This window comes from Oryzias latipes, chromosome 18 (assembly GCF_002234675.1).
Source record: "Oryzias latipes chromosome 18, ASM223467v1".
In the NCBI taxonomy this organism is placed as follows: Eukaryota; Metazoa; Chordata; class Actinopteri; order Beloniformes; family Adrianichthyidae; genus Oryzias; species Oryzias latipes.
The window spans coordinates 13,126,627-13,147,771 of NC_019876.2; the positions used below are offsets into that span (position 1 = coordinate 13,126,627).

General features: G+C 40.0%; 2 protein-coding genes across 3 annotated transcripts; one reads left to right on the top strand and one right to left on the bottom strand.

Annotated features, from left to right (window-relative positions):
• Positions 1–2,662: 2,662 nt before the first annotated feature.
• paip2b (poly(A) binding protein interacting protein 2B) lies at positions 2,663–12,658 on the top strand. Of its 2 annotated transcripts, XM_011487423.3 has the most exons (5): positions 2,663–2,764; positions 2,856–2,958; positions 9,909–10,075; positions 11,137–11,319; positions 11,413–12,658. In XM_011487423.3, the coding sequence occupies exons 1-5, from the start codon at positions 2,678–2,680 to the stop codon at positions 11,467–11,469; spliced, it is 597 nt and encodes a 198-aa protein (XP_011485725.2). In that variant the 5' UTR covers positions 2,663–2,677; the 3' UTR covers positions 11,470–12,658. The 2 variants fall into 2 exon arrangements, with proteins under 2 accessions (XP_011485725.2, XP_004079745.1); XM_004079697.4 differs by lacking the exons at positions 2,663–2,764; positions 2,856–2,958 and adding an exon at positions 5,967–6,146.
• A 4,433-nt stretch (positions 12,659–17,091) lies between these two features.
• Positions 17,092–20,446, bottom strand: nagk (N-acetylglucosamine kinase). Its single transcript, XM_004079699.4, has 10 exons — positions 19,903–20,446; positions 19,460–19,544; positions 19,281–19,379; positions 19,067–19,208; positions 18,818–18,928; positions 18,635–18,747; positions 18,035–18,122; positions 17,850–17,947; positions 17,694–17,772; positions 17,092–17,563 (listed from the first exon to the last, which is right to left on the bottom strand). The coding sequence occupies exons 1-10, from the start codon at positions 19,929–19,931 to the stop codon at positions 17,355–17,357; spliced, it is 1,053 nt and encodes a 350-aa protein (XP_004079747.1). The 5' UTR covers positions 19,932–20,446; the 3' UTR covers positions 17,092–17,354.
• Between the last annotated feature and the right edge of the window lie 699 nt (positions 20,447–21,145).

A 21,145-nucleotide genomic window follows, 5' to 3' on the forward strand; every position in this document is an offset into this window, starting at 1 on the left:
GGGCCCTCCGGCTCAATCTGAAAACATGCTTCATAAGGTACTTGATGTCTCAAAATTGTCCCTTAGATGTGAATGTTGGACCTACATTGGACTGGCAACCTGTCCAACATTAGCTGAGATAGGCTCCAGCAACCCCGTGACCCTGAAAGGGTTTAAGCTGGAAAATGGGTGGATGATGGAGGGATGCTTTAGAGGTGAGATCCTGAAGAGGTAGGAGAGTAAGAACAACAGAAAAACAATTATTTCCATGAACGAGACGTGCATGAATGAAATTTTACGGAAACTGGAGTCCATCATGGACAATCTTCTTCACCATCATCCTCTGCATGAGACTGTGGGTGCCATGAGGAGCTCCTTCAGTCAGAAACTTTAACTGTGTGCTGCAGAAAGGAGGGATTAGCCCAGATATTTTTTCCTGTCACATATTTGGCTACGTACCAACAAGGGATTCAAGGCGCATTTAGCCCATGGTGTTCACACTGGACAAGGAGGGAAGGACTTCTTCTTCTTCTTCTTCGTTTTCTTTCTGTGCTTTTTAGTAGTGCATGTCCTCCACCTACAGTTGGAAGAGGCTCGACGTGAAGTGTCAAGAATCTTGCTTTAGGCTTTTTCCTTCACAGCTGATTTATGAAAGACTTGATCCCCGCTCCCCCCCAACCAATCGTTGCTGTATCCTCGGCACAACAACGATTGGGCAACAAGTGGGCAGGACACTTCACCCTCCCTGCCTCCAGTGTTGCTCCACTAGTGTGTGAATGTGTATGAATGTCTCTGTGATGGTCAGAGGGGCTGTAGGCGCGTCGTGCTCTGTCAGTCTGCCCCGGGCATCTGTGGCTACATCAGTAGTTACCATCACTAAGTATGAATAAGAAGGGAATGAATAATGGAGACATATTGTAAACACTTTGAGCGTCTGGAAAAGCCCAGATAAATCCAATCCATTATTATTATTAAACAAGTACAACTGGACAATTTCAAGCCTGGTGTCTCTGATGTGTTTGGATTGACTGATGATAAAAGCAACTAACAGTTACCAAACATATTTAGCTCAACCTTGACTAATCTTCTAACACTCATGATTATCTGAACTGAGGAGGACTTTAAAAATGTCACTTCAGCAGATCTTCTCATTGTGACGCCAACAGTGCAATACAGCGAGATCAGGAACCAAAACATCCCGTCCTTTATTCCAGTGCAGACGTCTTCCTGCTTCAGAATGGCCTGATCTGTTGTCCTAAGAAAAACAACACAGTCCACACTTTAACACGCCAGTCAGCTGTGTGGAAGATTACACTTCACTGGGCTGGAAGTACTGCCCTGGTTAGTTTGTGGGGATGCTTTCTGATACTCCACAAATGTCCTCTTACAATATACACAAAATGTTCTCTACCACAAAAAGCTATTATGTATGCAATTTTCATTTGGACAAAGAAATTACATATTATATAGTATCATTTATAGTACTTTTTAATTTAGATTTTTTAAAGCAGAGCATACTGCTTTTGCTTTCACTGTTGCTTGTCATGTACATTTCAAAAACAGGCTAGAAAGTAGTAAAAAAGTCTCAAATTTAAATTAAAATGTCCTTAAAAAAGCAAAAATTTGTCAATGGGATGAAAAATGGTTTTAGCATAAATTCTTATTTTTAAGAAAAAAGTCTATTCAAGAAGATATGCTTCCTTGAACAAAGATTATTTTTCCTACTGACATTTTTTCTTAAACAGATTTTCTTTCCTGCAAGACAAAAAAAAACCATTTTATTATCTTTATTTTATTTTGCTTTCTTAAAATCTGTTTTTGCAGTGTATGGGCATTTTTGGTCCAAAATTTGCCTCTTTTAAAATGTTTTGACACTTAAGTAACCTTCTTGATTCGTCGACCTCTCACATGCCTTCAATTTAATGGTTAAAAAATAAAAGTTATTTCTTTATTAATACATAAGTTTTCATACATTTTTACTCATCACAAAAATGGCAGAGGTTTCAAACTTTTTGTGAAAAACAATTACAGAAAATAAAAACAATTACAGACAATAGAAAGACTATGTGCATCATGGTATTATAATAATAGCATTTGGATTTAACAGAAAAGTGTTCCAATTATTAATTGATGTGGTATATAGACACATCTGGACCTGATTCTTATTTTTTTATTTTCCTTAATTGCTTGAGATTGAAAAAATAGACCTGTCAGGATGAAAAAAACTTCACTTCTTTTTTATTGTATTTTGATCTTTTTCTGCGCCACAATGTCATGAAAAAGCAAAAGCTCAAACTGAGGCTTTTGACAGCAATATTATGTTAGATTTAAAAACATTAATTTGCTTAATTAATTACAGGTCATTGATAATTAATTAATCACTCAAAAAAATTGCATGACAGCATTAATTATTGCATAAAGCCTTTATTTCGAAAATACTTTCTAACAATGCTTTTATGAATGTGAAATTTGTCGTAAATTCATACCATTTTTTTAAATTACAGTTGTTATTTTTAAAATGGGAAATAACTTGTTGGAATTCAATTTAAAAATCTGTGTTTAATTTGCTCTGGGAGGAAAAATAGGAAGAAAATAATCATAAACTGGCTTTATTTTGTTTACTTACGTGAATGGAGCAGAGAGGCGGGGCGTGTTCACTCTTTGACCAATAGTATAGCCATTGCGCCTTGATTGACGTATGCGTCCACCAATAAGTGATCGGTACAGCTGGACAAGCGCGACTGAGACACGTTTTTTTCCTCTCAACGTTTTGGACGAAAAAACGGTGAATTTATTCACTTTTTCTTTAGTGCCACGAAAATAACGGACTGACGGAACACATTCCTGTTCTCCTAAACACAAAAACTCATTGATAGAGCGGCTTTCCGGTGACATTGGGACCGGGGAACAGCCGTTTGCCCACCGACAGCCAGCTGGTTTTCGGAGCCCTCCCTCCTCCTTTGGACTTGAAGTTCAGCGGTGAGTGTTTTATTTACTGGTTTTATTGGTTCTTAAAAAGAGGAAACTGACCTGGAGGGAATACAAATAAGTTAAAAAAAATGATACATGTACAGAAATGTTAAGCTTTCCTGCACAGGCGCCCATTTCCCCCAAAATAATTCACTGAATCTAAAGCAAAAAAGCTGAAATATCAGCTTAGAAAGAATGAATTAATAATATAAAAACAAAGAGTCAAACCATTTTAACAGGTATGAGATTTATCAAGCTTTTTGTTATATTATGACTTATTTTGAGTACAACCAGTTGCTTAAAATGTACAAAACTATATTAATTGGTGAGTCTTTAATTTTTTAACTTCCAAAACATTTGTGAGCCTATATGTTTTTATATATGTAAACTTGTGTTTTTGTTGGAGAGCTGTGCTTTGCATCATTATGTGTTTGTGTCTGCAAGAGTTTGTAATAAAAAAAAATAAAATCAAAATAAACATTTATGAGCCTGGCATATGGTGCATTTAGGGACCCTTTCTCAGCCTCAATTTTTTTTAAGTCAGTTAAATAAGGTCTTGTAAAAAATAGGTTTGTTAATTTGAATCACAAATTGTTTTTCATCTTTTCATTTTTCTGTTTAGATGTTTATATCAAAATGGAAACATACTTAGAATAATCACTATTCTTTAAATGCATCACCCTAACAGTCCACTGTGTAATTCACCCCCCCCCCCTCCTATATGATGGTAAAAGTATCAAAATAACTACGTTCTCTTTAATAAAATCTTTGTTTTCTATGAAAGACCCATTCAGATCTTTGTTTATAAAATCGTTCCCAGTGGTGTTTTTTAATTATGATGATGCCGTTTTTAGCTAAAATGAAAGAATAATAAAAAACCAGTGTCATTTTCTAGAACATAGTTTCTGTAGAGTGGCAGGAGTTCATTTAAAATCTACCTTAAAATTGAACTGGTTTTCATTCGCCATCATACCTTTCTTTAGACAATCTCCTACTGGCTAACAGCCCCTCACACCCCCAGCCTAACAAAACCGGTGCAACAAAAATTGCTACCAATATTGGAGCTATTCACCTGTACAGTTTAGAGCCAGATGTCAGCTCAGACGAGGAAACATACGTGGATCTATTTGTCTGCAAGTGCGTGCATCAGAATGGAGCGGAGCAGGGAGCTTGCAGCCTGCCGATTGTAGATTTTTCCTCAATAACCACAAGCTTTTCCAAAGTTTTTTGTCCGGTTCTGATTCACAACAATTAAATCTAAAGAAACACTGAGAAGTGTTAATGTTGAATTGGGCAAAATGAATTCAATCTTTCATTCTGGCCGTTTCTTTCCTGCACTAAACAGTCACGGTGCATGAAAATCTTTTAGGCTTTAGTTAGTAAAATCTGCCTTTCCATTTTTTTTTCAATTTGGTTACATCAGTCCAACTTAAATGAAAGATCACCACCTTTTAAAGGATTACAGAATCCTTGTTCAGATGGACCAAAATTCAGTCCTGCATCTTTGTGGAGTTAAACTCAGCATGTTGTGGAATTAGCTGAATGGCTGAAACTTTGCTAAAAAATAAGGCAGCAGGTGTGCACCGTCATTTACTTGTTTTCACTAAACTGATTTGAAGCCGATTTAAAAAAAAAATAAAAAATAATAATAATCTCTGCGGTTGTCCCCATCTGAATAAGATGTTATCAAACCCTAATATTTCCAAAATTTCCAAAGATGCAAGTATATGTTTACCTGTTATGATGATGTGATTTATTTATTTTTTGTATTGACGTTAATGTGGATTGATTTGTTCGTGTAACAACCACCACAAATGGTTATCTGACCTGGTTCCAGTTATGTTTCATTTTTGGAAGAGCTTCAAACAGGAAGTCAAAGTAGCTGGATTTCCATTGACTATGAAATGCGCAAATTTTCCTTTTGGAAACACGACAAAAAAAGTTTTTGTCCTTGGAGGAGCTGGTTTTTGAGGCATATCGAAATTGCCATATTTCACAAAAAGGCAATGGAAACACCCCCCCCCCCCCCCAAATTAAATCAGTCATGTGACCAACAATGGATGTCAATGCGCTTCTTGGTAGGAACTGGTTGCCTTGAGCACTGCACAGCGGGCACCACAAGAGGTCCTACAGCGTCACATAGCTCATCAAAAGTTGAGTGTGGTGTGTGGAATTGTTGGATCCACAGCTCTTCTGTAAAATTACCAACCACAATTTCCCCAAATCGCTTGATCCGTACCTGCTCCCACGTGTAAGGAGTTTGCCGCTCCATGGCCTGAATAGGACGCCAACATCTCCTTTAAAACATGACGCTAGTGCTGTGGCCGAAATTTGAATGCATCTGCTGTAAATCAAAATAAAATTCACATCTGTGTTTCTTGATTAATAATGATTTGAGCTGAATCATCATTCATTTGTAGCTAAGATATTAAACTTATTAGTTTGTAACGTTAATATCAAGGATTTTAGCTAAAAAACAAACAAACAAACAGTTATTTTACACCGGTAGTAGTCTTTGGAATAAATACTGTTTAAAAAAACACGATGTATGGACTATCATCTAAAAATTCAGATCTCATCGCAACTTGAAACTTTAAATCTTAGGTTTTAGAATGGACATAATGAGATGAGTGTCTATGATTTAGTGAGTTTCTGCTCTGAGTGCTTCTGAACAAACTCTTTCAGTGTGGAAATCATTACTAGATGTGAAAAACTAACCTCAGGGGAGGAGGAAAAACAGAAAATATTGTTCATTCTGAATGAGCTTCACAGTTGTTTCCATCTGTAATTCCGTAAAATTGGATGTTCAATCTTAAAATTAGCTTAGTTCGTAAATTAGCATTTAAACAACGTTTCCTGGAAATTAAACAATTTATTCTAACATTAAAAATTGCACGATTGTTTTTTTATATATATCAAAATAATTTGTTTTAGCTTCTATGACCCTAATGTTTTTGTACACGTCGCCACACCGCTATATATTTCGTGAACGCCCCCCAGACCACGTGACTGGCCCAGCTCCGTAAGGGTAGCACGTAAGCTAACGGGACTTAGCCAACCCGAGCTCCGCTGACTCTCGCAGCACAGGAGAAAAAAAACAACAACCCTCCACTGGAGAAACGACGATAACGCACTCTCCGTTGTGCACTTACACTTATAAAACACTTTTGAAGTAAATAGCACCAGCACCATGCCAGGTAAATGGACCCAGTTTGGGGCATGTCGCGTTTTGCTTCGGCGGCGGTTTTAATCCGCGAGCTTGTTTTGTTGACCTGCTTCACGGATGCTGCCACGCTTCTTTAGCTGCTAGCTAACTGAATTAGCACAGCCCACTTTGTTTGGCCTCGGAACACTTCAACCGCGACCAAATTTGAACTCGAATTGTGTTGACATGTAGTTACTGTTGACTGCAGCGTATTTATTGTCCAAAAAAGTAGCGGTTATTGTGGTTTTTGCGTGGAGAAAACGTCATTTTGTTCCCTCCCGAGTGTTACCCTTTGTTGTTGCGGTGAATGCTAACACCTTAGGCCCCTTTCATTGACAGCGCAGTATCGTGTGTCTGCTGCGGCCGTTCTTTAGCCACTTAGCTTCAGCTAAGGCTATCCAGGTGGGCCTGCACACCTGACTTTAGCTCGTTAGCACACTAAGCCACGATGACGAGAGGCTTCGAAGCTTTACGGTTGCGTCGCATAATCTTTAGGGAGTCTTTTTGTGGTAGTTTAAGAGTTTCCGTCATTTTATTAACATTCTGCTTTTACTAGCTTTGTGTTGTTGGATTTAGATATGTGATTACCTTTTTTCCTCTTCTTTCTAGAAAAAAAATCTTTCTCACGTGCTGATATGTGTACATAATTTTAGTTTTTATTTGAATAAATTCATTGGCTAATCAATTTCAGCAGCAAAACAAACCACGTCGTGAGTTTAGTGGCGTGGATCTTGACTTGGCTGGTATTTTGTTCTGGTCTTCAGTTCAGGTTTGACAATGTTCTCTGACAAATTTACTTAAAGATTCAAAGATAGCAATTGTAACTTTTAAGTTTTTAAGGACCCACTCTAATGAAAATTGTGTTTTTTATAACATGTTCTTGTTGATGGACATTGGGTTTCTGAATTTCTTTATTCACATTGTAGCAAATCAGAGGCAGAAAAGAAATGCTATTTGAAACTGATTGTAGGTGTGATGAAGAAGCTACTACGGCAAGCCGCGAGCTCCCTGCTCCTCTCTATTCTGATGCATCCACTTGTAGATGCTTACATTCATGTACGTCTTTGTTTTCCTCGTCCGAGGGTTCATCTGGCTAAAAACTGTACAGCTCTGATATTGCATATCATTATTTGATTCTATTTTTTCTTTAGTTATTTTTGCACCGCTAATGTTATTTTGGGATTGTGAGGGTCTGTAAGCGAGCAGGAACGATGGTAAACAAAGAAATTATGGGGCCACAACTTGGTGGTTAAAGGTTTTTGTCTGTCTTACTTTGGCTAAAAATGGCATGACTATAATTATAAGACCTTTGAGAACGCTTTAAACAGATTTAAGCTGCTTTGAATCCACTCGAGTCCCTATTTCCTCTGCATAAACTGTTGCTCCGGATCATTTACAGACTATTGGAGCCTGCAGACGTAAACAGACACACCTCTTCTTGGTTTACAAACCTAGTTGGATTACTTATGTGAATTCAGTCTTTACTGAAGTGCAAGTGGTGCAACGGCCTAATGAGCTCTTTTTTTTCCCCTCCCCTCCACTGCGTTACTTAACTTTTTTTTTTCTCTGAGGTTGGAAATGCAAGTCAGTGCCTGAAAGTCTAATATTGCATACGTGTTGTATGCTGTTGCATCAGGCTGACCATGAATCTTTGCCCCCCCCCCCCCTGTTTTCTTTGTCAAACTCTCCATTCTGAAGTTAGATTTGAGTCATGGTGGATTTAAGAGGTTAACTTATGAAATAAGGTCACAACTGAGTGTTTCTGTCCCGGTAGCCGCAGATGTGTTTTCATTCATGTCGTGTGTATATTTAATATTTTTAACTCCTAGAATTTTTCCAGTTTAATCTTGAGAAGGACGACCTGAACATTTTATGCATTGAAGCTGAAAAATCTGAGACAACAGTGAGTACAGAACGGCTTCAGACTGATTTTTCTAGGATGTGATGTGATTACATATATACCCTGAATATTTTCTGCAGTATTTAAATGCTTCTAGATGCAGATATTTGGATTTGTAATTGATTTATTTCAAGCAATCAATACAAAAGTTGATCAAAGAAATATGTACATAGATTTATCAAACTTTGGATGATCAATCACAATTTGAATGAACCATAAATAGACATAGTTGCATACAAACAATACAAGATGCGCTAAATCCATTATTTGAGAAGTCTGTCAAAGAGTTTTATTTGCTTTAAATGGAGTGGAAGGAATCAAATTTATGGTATCCCATCCTTATTTTGGTTTATTGTTTTTTTAAACTTATTTTTATTTACATAGTTAACATAATCAGGTTTGTTTCTTCTATTAGCTATTTATACCTCACCAGTCCAAGTTCAGATTGGTCATTTAATCCACAAGTAGAATTAAAATCAACTAAAGAACAAATGGGACTTGGAAAAACCTTGTTAATGTTGAGTTTATACCACTTTTTTTAAGAGATAAGATCAGACTTTATTTATCCCACGATGGGGAAGTTCTTTAATAAAATGCTGGTTGTCGAGTTTTTAAGTGGGTTCAAATGTAATGCAAACACCCTGAAGGATTTACGTATTTTTAGGAATTAAACACTCTTCTACTAAAGAAAGATAAAAGCAACTATTTGGGAAAAGAGGAACCAAAAGTTTGTAGTTGTTGAATTTCATTTCCTTAAAATTTCACACATTGAATAGTGTTTACTTTCTTCTTTGTTTATTGCGGCAAAAACATTGTAGCCTGAAAATATTCTGCTTTTGGTTGTTTTGGGGCTTGTATTCAATCAGAAGATTCATAAATCAGAACATCCTTGCATATACCTGAAGGTGGAATGAAGAATTATACCAGGGCAGTCATGTATTTGACAAGAACTTGGGGAGAGGCTACCACATCTGTACTAGTTTGAAGTCCCTTTAGCTAAAAGTTTCTCCTGATTATTATTTCCCCTTTAACACTGGAGAATTCACCGCTCGCCCTTAGATAACACGCGCTCTTTAACGTGCAGTAACTCGCTGACCGTTTATGCGATCAACGTGACTCAGTTGATTTCTGACAGGGAGAAAACTAAAGTGTAGCATAATAGTGTAAGACTGCGTTTCTCCGCTTCAGAATTAATTGGAATTGCGTTATTTGCGTAAACATCGAAAAAGCTACTGGAGTCGAAAAGATGTCAACATTGGGTTAAAGGAAGGAAGTCATTTATTGTTTGCATTGACTTGATAGTCCTGGATTTGCCTGTCGGTGCTGCTTTGTGTGCCGCGTTTTTCCCGTGAACCTCTGGTTAGTGATGTTCTGCTAAGTGGTGGCGCTAGTGTCAGGTCAAAATAGGCTAGTTTGACTGTTCATTGACATCAAATACTTGTTTGCAGGATAGTTTAAGGGAAACGCTGGGAGACTATATGATGCGCCTGCAGGTATTCGAATGTTTCATGCATTTAACCTGCATTGTTCTGGACCTTCATGTGAGACATGTTTACTTTCTCGTCACTTGTTTTTTGTCCGTTTCTGAGAATTTTCCGCACCAGTTTACTTGGAGTATAAAAGTGGTCAGACCAGTCCAAAACCCAGTGACTAAAGAACCAAAAATTCAGTGGAAAACTTTGAGAACATCCACTCCACCTTAAAACATTTCAAAACAGCTCAATGGAAACCGTTTAGAGAAGAGGCGGCAGACTTTTGGCACATGTTTTTGTAACTTAAACCATCATTTTGTGCATTGTTGTATCAGCTAAACCCCATCTTTTCTTTTTTTGGTGTACCTGCTTTGTCTTTCAGAACCAGCTGAGATGAGTGGTCCTGAGTTGGCCAAAACACCAGGAGGCGGCGCACCGGGGAAGGAAGGAAAGGAGCCGGTGGCCAATGGGCACCCAGGGGAGGGCACCGACGTCAACCCCTTTGCCGAGTACATGTGGATGGAGAACGAGGAGGAGTATAACAGACAGGTGGGCTCTCATGCTGACTGTGTTTACAGTGCTGCCACCATTTTTTCCTCTGCTTCTGTTGACAGATTATCATCATTTGGTCTCCTTACGTCATTTCTACGGTGGCCCTGAAGTTCCAATCACTCAACAGAAAAGCGTACTAAAGATCCCAACGACTATTGAAAAAAGCAAAAACATTTAAACATTTCTTTAAATCAAAACAACATTTTAGGAACCAGAACACAATTCCAAAAAATGAAACGGGTTTTGGAAAACAAAAGTAATTTCCAGAAATCAAAATGGAAAAACATCGCTGATTGGATGAGGGCATTTATTCATCATTTCGACTGAAAGTTATTTGTCACAAAGCGATACTGGATGTGCTCCCTAATAATCATAAAACTTGTATTGGTATGCAAACATTTAAGACCCACTCCATTAAAAATCATCTTCCAACCAGCGATGTCCCATTCCTGCCTCCTTCAGGTTCTTATTGTTTCATTTGTGAACATTTCGTTGTGATTTTGTTTTCCAAAATGTTTCTTTTTTATGTTTTTTAATTATGTTTTGGTTTCTGGAATTCTGTTGTGATTTCTCAATTAAAAAAAATAGTGTTGCTTTTATAACTGTTGTGATTAACATGTTTTTGTGTTGAGTGATTTGTTAGTTTGATTTGGACTTCAGGACAGCCCTAAAGGATGATTCAATGAAGTTCATTGTGTCTATAAGTTCTATTAAGCACTTAAATTATTATTATTATTTTATTTTTTTTCCCTGTGTCTGATAAAAAATAATTTAAGTGCTTAAGCCGTAAAGGATGATTTTATCTTATCCATCTTATCTATTCTCTTAATCTATTTTCTCATCTATCCTATCTATTGTCTTACACTCATCTATTTTTTTTTTTCATACATTTCTGCTTTTAGGACGTTATAGTTATTTCCTGGTTTCCTGTAAAAATCCATTCTGACGCCAGAACTTTGTGTACCAAATGTAGGAGATGTTGAAACGTCTGCATTGAACTTTAGCTACCGTATGTAAATGAAGAAGTCATTTGCTGTGCCTTCTCCTTCCTGCATCAGGTGGAGGAGGAGCTGCTGGAGCAGGAGTTCTTGGAGCGCTGCTTCCAGGAAATGCTGGAAGAGGAGGACCAGGACTGGTTCATTCCTTCACGCGACCTCAACAACCAGGGGGTGGGCCAGCTGCAGCAGCAGCTCAACGGTCTGTCGGTCAGCGACCACCACAGCAACCTAGAGGAGGTGGCGGTGAGTTGAACGCACCCGACACGCCTCCGATGCATCCATCTTTGTCCTCCTCGTCAAAACCAACTGAAGATTTTTTTTTTTCTGTCTTTACAGAGGAAGAGCATCTTGAATCCCGAGGCAAAGGAGTTTGTTCCGGGGAAGAAATACTAGGAGTCGCCCTCACCCCCATGGAGCTTCCACACGCGCACCAGTCCTCACACGTTATCAGAGACTCCTGTGGCCACGGCTGCACACACACACTGATTCCAACGCACACACATCCACTCTTGAAATCAGTGGCGTGTTGGCAGGCCCAGTTGGGGGGTGGGGGGGATTTTTTTCTTTTTTTTTTTTTCCCTTTGATTTTTTTTATTTGCTGTTTCTTGTAAAAGGAGGGACGTTGTGAACAGGGGTCGGGGGGGGGGGGGTCATACCAGCGCTGCCCCATCACAGGCGCTAGCTTAGCTCATCATCGCATTTCCCGTTGTATTTCCGCTAACGGAGCACGCAGATCTCAAGCAAGTTTCTTTGGAACTGTGGCAGCTACCCAGGAGTGAGGACAGTAATAAACTTCAAAAGTTCAGATCACAAAAACTTTATTTTTTAAAGGAGAGAAATAAAAAAAGAAAAGAAACCGCATTATTTTCTAGGCTTTCTACTTTTGGGAACACGAACATCAGCAATAGGTCGAAGGCTTCTGTGTCGCAGAGGTTGGAGAAGTACTTGCATTCCAGGAGACTTGACTGAGTTTCTGCCGCGGCTCTGCGGCGCCATCTGCCCCCCTCCCCCAACCGCGAGCGCCCAGGTCCTCCGTGTCCTCGGCTCCCTCGCACGTCACAGCTTTTCTGCATCTAAACATGGCGGGGTCCCGTATGTCCACACGCCCCCTGACACCTTTTCAGTCCAGCAGACAGGCATTTTGTGGCTTAAAATGATTCCAGTTTAAGTGGAAACCCAAGTCTATCTTTGCTTACAGTGTTTAAGAGCAGAGCTTCTAAGTGTTTGAAATCATGCTTTGAGTTTGTACATAACCGAGGTCAGGAGGTTTGGATCCGTTGGTTTTTCGGACACTTTGGTTCAGATCCTGCAGCTTTGTTACAGGGTGAAGGAACGCGGCCGCTGCCTCCCTCCGCCTCCAGCACATCAAATGTCCGTGTCCAAGTCGACTTTTCGGCCCAATTTACTCCCATTGGGCATCCGGGTGTCCATCCAGGAGAAACTTCTCACGATAACAGTATTTGCTCCTGCAACTCTTTAATCCTCTTTGAGGATTTTTCTTTTGTGATCTGAGTTTTCTGAGGCATCCGTCTGTTTTTGGTTCATGTATCATTAAATTGAGAGCAAATGAGAAGTCAGAAAATTGTTTTTTTTTTTTTTAATTTCAAATTCCCCGATCAGCAACGATGAGCCTTTTTTTTGTTTTTGTAGGTCATTCATGTTGGCAACAGCTGTGGTATTAACTGGTTTTTCACTTCCTGGTATCCTGTTCACAAACACTGGACAGTTTGTAACCTGACGTGGAGCGCCATTTCCCACCTGTGCTGCTCGTCTGGCGCTCAGTGCTCCAAACGTCTTTGGTTTAAGGTGGAATTCCCTCGCGGTGTTGGACCACAGCCGTCAAATGACACCCCAAGGAGGCCGATCGGAATGCCCGGCAGGTGGATCGTACCACAGAAAATGTCGTTTTGTTTTGGGTTTCTTTCCCTCCCCGACTTAGATGACAGAAGCTGTTTTAAAAAGAAGCAAAGGTTCAGAGTATCGATTTCAGTACAAATAAAAACAATGAAAAAAGAGGAATAAAGATGCTAAAGACAAACACGCTCTGTGTTTTCTTTCTGAAGCTCTGGACACGCTGAGCATGTGATGCGCGTTCAAGAACAGGCCAGTTTAGCTCATGGTATTCACACTGGACAAGCATGGAGGGGCTTCTTCATGTCACAAATGCATTCTTTTTCATCTGCTCCTAAATTAAAACGATTGGGAAAAAAGACTTTCAGAAATACAATATTAAGCTTCCTCATCAGAAAAATGGATGGGTGGGTGGATGTCAAGTCAATCACGGTAAAGATGCTACACGTGAGATGGTCGAACCTTTCTGCCCTGAAGAGATCTCCATGATTTAGTCAGTGAAGCTCTGCTGCCCCCTTGTGGCAAAGGGAAGAGCGGACTTTCAGCAGGCGTCACCCTCAATACATCAACCACATAATCTAAGACACTTAAATTTATGTCAAATTACTTTTAGAGTAATCTTGTGATGATTGTGAACTAGTTTGACGATCAATTGTATTTAAAAAAAGAAAAGAACGACTTTTTAAACTCCAATCACAATCAGGAATCAATAGATAATTTATCCATAATCCCACATATTTGGGTTGTTTTGCTGCTTACTAAAAGTGCTAAAGCCATTCAAATACTTAACAGTAAACGACGAGAGCATTGAGTGCTGATGGACAGGACTTTTTGTTATCAGCTCTGCTTTGACAAACAGAAATGACCGTTCTGAAGGAGCTGACTTGGCAGAATAACAGGCCTGACTCCTGCTTTAGTGGGTCTGTGTGTGACGCTGCAGGCAGATGAAGGCTGGGATTGTCACTTTGTTCCAGAAAGTTTTGGTTCAAACTCCCAAGTGTGACCAGTATCTGATCAGGGCGAGGACGTTCCAAGGGTCGCTTAGAAAAATGCTATACTGGCTGCAGAATAAAATTGACAAATACATTGAATTTTACTGCAAAAACAGCCCCATAGAAATGAATTAAACGTTCTTAACTTTTGAAGAATTTTCTTTAAAAAAGAAAAAAATAAATAATAATCTGCCATTGAAGTAAGAAAAACAGACTTACTAAAGATTGTTTTTAGTCCCCTGGTTGTGGCTCCAGCGTACCACACGGTGATGGAGGAGGTGATGATGGATTCAATGATGGTCGTGTAGAACTGCACCATAACTGTTTCCAATCAACGGGTGAATAAGTTACTCTGTAGGCTTTTTCTTTTTTTTTTTGGCACAGAAAAAGGTTCTCTATGAACTGAACTCAGACGGGTGACTTTTGATCTGAAAATACTACAGTCACAGCAGACATCGCACAGCTGCCCTCATCTAAGGAGCTTTGGCAACTTCATTAGTAAAAGATCAATAAACTGTAAAAGTCCCAACTAATGAGAAGCAGTCAGTAGTCCTGTGTTAGTGCCGGTAAATTAGAAAGGCCTCTTAAACCAGATCAAAACAGTGAAAGTTGCATCAATTGAAACCCTGTTTCTGTCTTCTCCTGGTTACTGACATTCCCTCTCCTTCACACAAACAATGAGCCTCTTTATTTTAGTTTTTTAAAACCATGGAAGTCATTCTGCTCTTAAGTGTTCATCATCTAAGCCCTGTGAGACATCTTGGGGATGTAAAGATAATGCTCCATGTCGCCAGAAAGGTCCTCTATTGTGATGTCATCAACGTAGGCCCGTGCTTGTTCTGAGCCCGATCGAGGTGATCCTGCCGGCAGCGCAGACAAAGATGACAAAGTTGAGCTGCTCAGAGTTCTGCATCTGTCCTCCTGGCCTGGCAGACCCTGTTCACACTCGGAGATGACATGAAGGAAAAGTCCTCCACAGCAGCCCATCCCTGTCGAGAGGCCCTGCAGCTGCATGGGAGTCCACCGTCCTGCCCGCTCTCGTCCTGGACATCTGAGCACGCGCCGTGAGAGCAGGAGCATGGGACATGTGGGCTCTCTGCACAGCTGCGACTGTGGAGCTCAGGTAAAGTATCTGGAGCCCTGGACCTCCACTGTGCTGCAGCTCCACAGTCCACTCCATCACCAGCACTTTTTTCATGACCGCTCTCCTTGCACAGCCAGACAGGTAAAGAACTGGGAGCCTCCCACCTGGGGCCAGCTGCAGCAGAACTCCCACTTCCATGCTGCGTGTCATAACCAGAACCAGCCTCAAACCCCAGAGGGGCGGAATGGGCGGTCAAGGGAGCAGGGGGAACCACAGGAGCAGTCTTCTCATCGACTGATGGATGCAGATCTCCAGGCTCTGGCACAACCAAGAGCTGGTGTTTCGGACACCCACCAGATGGTTGCAGTACTGAGGCCGTGCTGGTGGTGCAGTAGGTGAACTTTGACAGCTGAATCGGGCCTTTGCTGGTACCGCCTCTGTAACACTGACAGGCCCGTGACTCTGGAGGCGTCATGTGTTTGGGAATCGGACTGATGACGTCAGTGCCTCACCGCACGTCACTGACTTAAACAATAACAGCAACAGATGTGCCGCAGCATTTTATTTGGACTTCTGAGAGTAATTTACTACATTAGAATAACAATAGAGTGATCTGAAAAAGATCTGAAAAATACCAAACTTCAAATAAAGAGAACATTTGAAGGATCTTTGGTGAATTTGTCATATAAACAATCTATTAAAATTATTTTTAAAAATTGACCTAAATAATATTTTTATTTGATTTGTATTCTTGAACTTTTGGACTGTAGAGAAAACAGTTTTGACTTTGCCTAGCAGGTTTTTTTTTCTTTGCCCCAGATAACCCAGAATTTGTTTGGTTTTGTACAATTCCTTTTAAGGAATGTGATATGAATCAGCCTCTCATTGTGTTTTTGTTGCGTCTTTTTGTTAGTTCCCTGGAGTCTCAGGAATGAGTCAGACTGAAGAAGAACGAGGAGAGAATCTCTGACAGTTCGTAAAAAGAAAATCCGAAAAACCGATTTGTGCTGCAGATTAAGGCTCTCAGGTAGATCCAGCCTGAAGTCTTAAAAAAGTTGTAAATCAAAGGTTGTTGGTTTCAGAGACTGGAATGTCTTTTTTTATCTTTATAGTAGTAAAACATCCACCTGACCTTCCCTGTGGTGAACATCCCACTCATTTGTTGACTCCCTTCAGGTGGACATCTTGTGAAATATAGATGATCTCTGGATGATATCTCACTCATCAGCTGAGATTGAATGAAACAAAGAAAGAAACTTTGCAAATTTGTATTTTTGTTTTGTTTAAATTATATTTTGCAAAATATGGATTTAAAAATCACGTTCTATACCTTTATTTCAAAATTGGATTTGAAAATTCATTAGTAAATGTTAATAACCATATTTCTCTTTAAAAAAAGCAGCACCACAATTAATCTATTATCAGAGCAGAGTCCAGTTATTTCTGTCTTTGAGAAATAAGCTTCATTTGATCTCTGTTTCTTCAAGGTTGCCATAGAAACGCCGACTCAGACAGACTCGGACATCACACTCGGTCCAGTTCTCATATAGTCAATGAAATGTACATTTTCTTTTCAAAGATTTCTGACGTCAGCGATAGAATTCGGAAGCCTGAAGATTTCATTTGTATGCATACATTTGGACTTTTTAAAACTTCGTGTTCTGTCACCACCCCCTAGTGGTCTTTTGAGGAATTGCCACAAGGACAAACAAGCCTGACAGGAGTTAGAAACTAAAACATGATGTAAGGACACACCCCGTGGAGCCATTGTCAGCCCATCTGTCAATCAAGAGGCCACACACACCTGTCAGCAAAATTTTACTCAAATATGGTAGTTAGCTCATAATTTATATAATTGACAATTGTATCTGTGTGGAGCCCCACGAAAATGCTGGATTGAGTCACTTTGTGCAAGCCATCTTGTGGTTAATTGGTGAACTGATCCGGCTCCAATTACTTTGGATTTTAAAGGGGTCTCAAACAGGAAGTCGTGGCATTGGTCCATGGATGCTCTCTTCCACGACCCTACAGCCCCGGAACTATGAACTTATCCATCCATGAACATCAAACAGAGCTGCACACCATCTGCTCTTGTTGAGCTGTTTTTATCATTTTTATTCTTGAGAAAGCAGAGACCAAACAATGAGGTTTGCCATTCATTTACAGATAAAAATCCACATTTTTATTATAAATCAGGAATGTTTAAAATGATAGCATCTGGTTGGGAGTATAAAAACATCAAAAAGATGTCAAACAGAGGATAAAAAAAAATCACTGAATCACAGAGCGTTTCGGAGCAATCTAGTCGTGTTAAAGAACTTTATTACAGACCAGAATGGTTGGAAATGCCTCTATTGGTTTTGGCTGCTGCTGAAGGTGTGCTGGTAGAAGACTTTTGCGTTGGCGGCGTATTCCAAATCGATCCTGGCACCTAAACTCTGGGCCCCGAGACTGGCCCCTCCAAGGGCTGAGGAATGCTGCAAACTCAGGAGGCTGTATCCATGGAAACGGGCCTTCAGCTGTCCAGAGGAAGCAGCCTTATCCAGGACATCTGTGAACCCTGGAGACAGCCACAAATTGCAGGAAAAAAAAAAAATCACATTTTGCAATAAATTTGTCCACACAGCTCCTATTTTTTTCTTCTATGTTTTAATAAAAGTTGCACTTTCTGATTTGCAGCTATAACTGACCCGGCTGCAGGAGAGCCCAACTCTTCCACACAGAGCCCACGCAAAGGATTGGCACGCCGAGTCTGCCGCTTACTAATTTCTATAGAGGAATAGATAGAAATATTTGCATCTGGTGTGGGAAATAGATTTCCCAAATCTTGCACTTTCATGCGTCACCTCCTGGGCTGCAGGCAGAACGGCTTCCACGTGCCGAGCGAGGACCCTTCCAGCCTGAGCGAACACGTACCGGCACAGAGCATCCCCGGCCTCCGCGCCTTTAGAACCAAACGATCCGGGGTTTACAACTGATTTTTAAACAAAAATAAATCAAAACAAACCAGAAGGCAATACAAGTTGTCTACCTTCAGCCAACTTCTTGCAGAAACCTGCAAAGTAGGACTTTTTAAAATCTCTGTAAAGGTGTGGCAGCATCCCCATCAGATCCGACACCTGACATGGAAACAGGTTTATACAACCACTTGACTGTATATGAGAACTGGACTGAGTGAGCCCGCCCCCTTGGATCCAAACAGGAAGTACCCGCTGGTCCCGTAAAGTCAAAATCCCATAGACTTCTATTGAGAAATAAACTGCTATTACTCAGCCTATATATTTGTCAGAATAATCATTCTTGTTCTGCTACCTTTTTAACATTGTTCTTGATTTTTTTCTTTATTGCAAGTTATTCAATGAATAAACTTGACCAATTAGATATCTCACTAAAAGTGTGTGGTCTCATGTTGAACGTTTGATTAATAGATTTCGTGTAGCACACGAGTTGGACCAATCACTGCTCACTGACTTTTGCTGGTTCCAACATGGCGGCGTCCGTATTGCAAAAAAAACAAACAAAAAAGGCAACTGAATCGACGTAATATTGTTGAAGCCAGAAGTTAGCCCTTCTCTATGGGTGAAATCAGACTCACTATCTCTAGTTCTCATATGCAGTCAGTGGTTCTGACCTGAAAGTACTCCTCCATGGCCTTTTGGACACGTGTGATGTCATGGGGAGGCGGGGCTAGGTTGTCTCTGGCATCAAACACCGTCTTAACAGCCAAATGAGCGATCCAGAAAGCTGCGGGACAGAAAGAAATCATTGCCATCCGCAAAACCGACCACATCTTGGGCTTCACCAGAGCGGTTACCTGAGCCTTCATCGCCCATCATGTGACCCCAGCCTCCACACCCTTTCTGAGAGCCGTCGGGATTGACCAACTTGCAGTTAGAGCCAGTTCCAGATATCAGAACAATGCCTCCTGAGAGGGAGGCGTAAAGATAAAACCGACTCAGATAACCTCATAAAGCAATCAAGTTGGAAGGAATTCATGTAAAACATAAACTTGTCATATTCTCATAACCTGTTTGTCATGAACAGATGCTAAACGACAGCTAACCGTGATCGCTGGCTGTCGCCATGGCGCCGACAGCATCTGTGGTGATGAAGTAATGCTCGCTGAGGTTGGGGAAGCGCTCCTTCATGTCGGCGATCAGTTTTTCGATGGCGTCTTTCTGCTCACCCCCACTCAAAGACATTCCCTGTCACACAAACGCGCAAAAGTTTTCTAACAGGTTGCAGAGTCAGAACCTCAGAGGCCCACTTCCACTAACCAGACACCGTAGCGGTGCGTTTGGGTCCAGTCCGGCACTCGTTTTGGCTTTCTCGACCATTTCGTTAATCGTTTCAATACATTTGTCCTTTCCGATCAGCTGTGCAGCACAAATGTGAGAATCATTCATTCAAAAAGAGGTACTTTTTGGGGGGAAAAAAGGCAATTCCTGATGCTCACCCAGTGGTTGGTGCAGGGCCCCACCGCCTCACCCAGAATCCTTCCATCTCCTGTCAGCAGCACCGCTTTGGAGTGGGTCCCTCCCCTCCATCAAAACACAACACAAACTTACTTTTTTTTTCTTTTTAGCAAAAATGGATGCAAAAAAATCCCAATAATGCAAAAAGATATATTTTGCTGAGAGGAGTTTTATGTTTTATGATAACTCATGTATGTTTGTGGATAGTGCTGAACTAGCACTGACACTGCCTTAGTTAGTTAAGGAGCGTAGACTAATGATCACGAGATGCATAAACTTCTCTTAACACCGACAAACCCTCACGTTTTTCACGGCTTTCTAAATGACAACTTGGCGCCACGACACATATTTATAGATAAATCAACGCATGACTTCAAAAAACAAAGCGCAAACATTTTATTTATTATTTTAAAGTCATTCTTACCCCTCAACTCCGCCGAACACCGATGCCATGTCTCAGTTCCTGTTTTGGTCCGGTGAAAACTGCAAGTCTCGCGAGAATTAACGCCGCCAATACCAAGTCATGACCAGTAGGTGGCAGCTATGAGCCACTCTACAATTTTCAGTGGGAAAATGCATCATTGCTGCCACTAAATCACGAACAACCAACAAAACACCTGATAAAACTAGAGTTGTTTATACAGGAATGAGTTATACACATAGACGAGCGACCACGTGATCAAATTAAAGACGCTTCTAACTTTAGAAAATAAAGTTAAAAAAATGACAGATTATTAGAAATTAAAAAACAATAATGTAATATTTACTGTGATAAAGAAGGCTCTTCTGGAAGAACGTTTGCATAAATCTGCGTTTTTACCTTGAGTTTATTAAGATCTACAGTAATGTCTTATTTGACAAGATCATCATGTCTACAAAAATAACTTAATTTGAATTAAAAAGTACATTCCTCTTCAATAATGGATGGAAGCGAGCAGGTCAGAGCTGAAATCAGAAAAGTTACACAAGAACTGCAGACAGAGCTGCATCAATACTACTGTAACAAACGCACCACCGGATGTCTACTTGCATGTCAAAATAAGAGCACGTTCACTTTCCCCATATCATCTTAGTTACCTAAATTGTTAATTTTGTAAATCTGAGAAAATATCATATCCCTTTAAGAGCCTCTGGCTCTTAAAGTAAAAAACAAACAAACAAACAATTAAAACTGGAAATGGGTCTTTTTAAGGATAAACAGTTGTGGATATTAATACAGTTTGGTAGAAATTTGTCTTTTTGTTTCATTTGTTTTTTAATCGAAACAGGACAAGATATGTTTGACTGCTTATGCTTCCTTGGAGTCTTTTTCAACCTATATATATTTACAAATAGAATAATACTATTTAGTAGAGTAGTTTAGTAGAGTAGATTTCTTTAAAGCTGTCACCTTTCCCCTGCATATTTAAGCTAGCATTTTAGTTATAACAACTCAATTATGTCCGCCTAATATATATATATATATATATATATATATATATCAACTTTTGTGATTATCCTTTAGACAATACAGATTGTGAAGTATTGCTGTATGGAAAGACTAATCCGTGATTTAATTTGGGGTGTAACGTTTCATTTTAACAGCTATCCGATTCAAAGTCCATTTTGAATAATTTTGAACGATGTGATTCACTGACATAAAATCGATCCAGGACATCTCTAGCCAA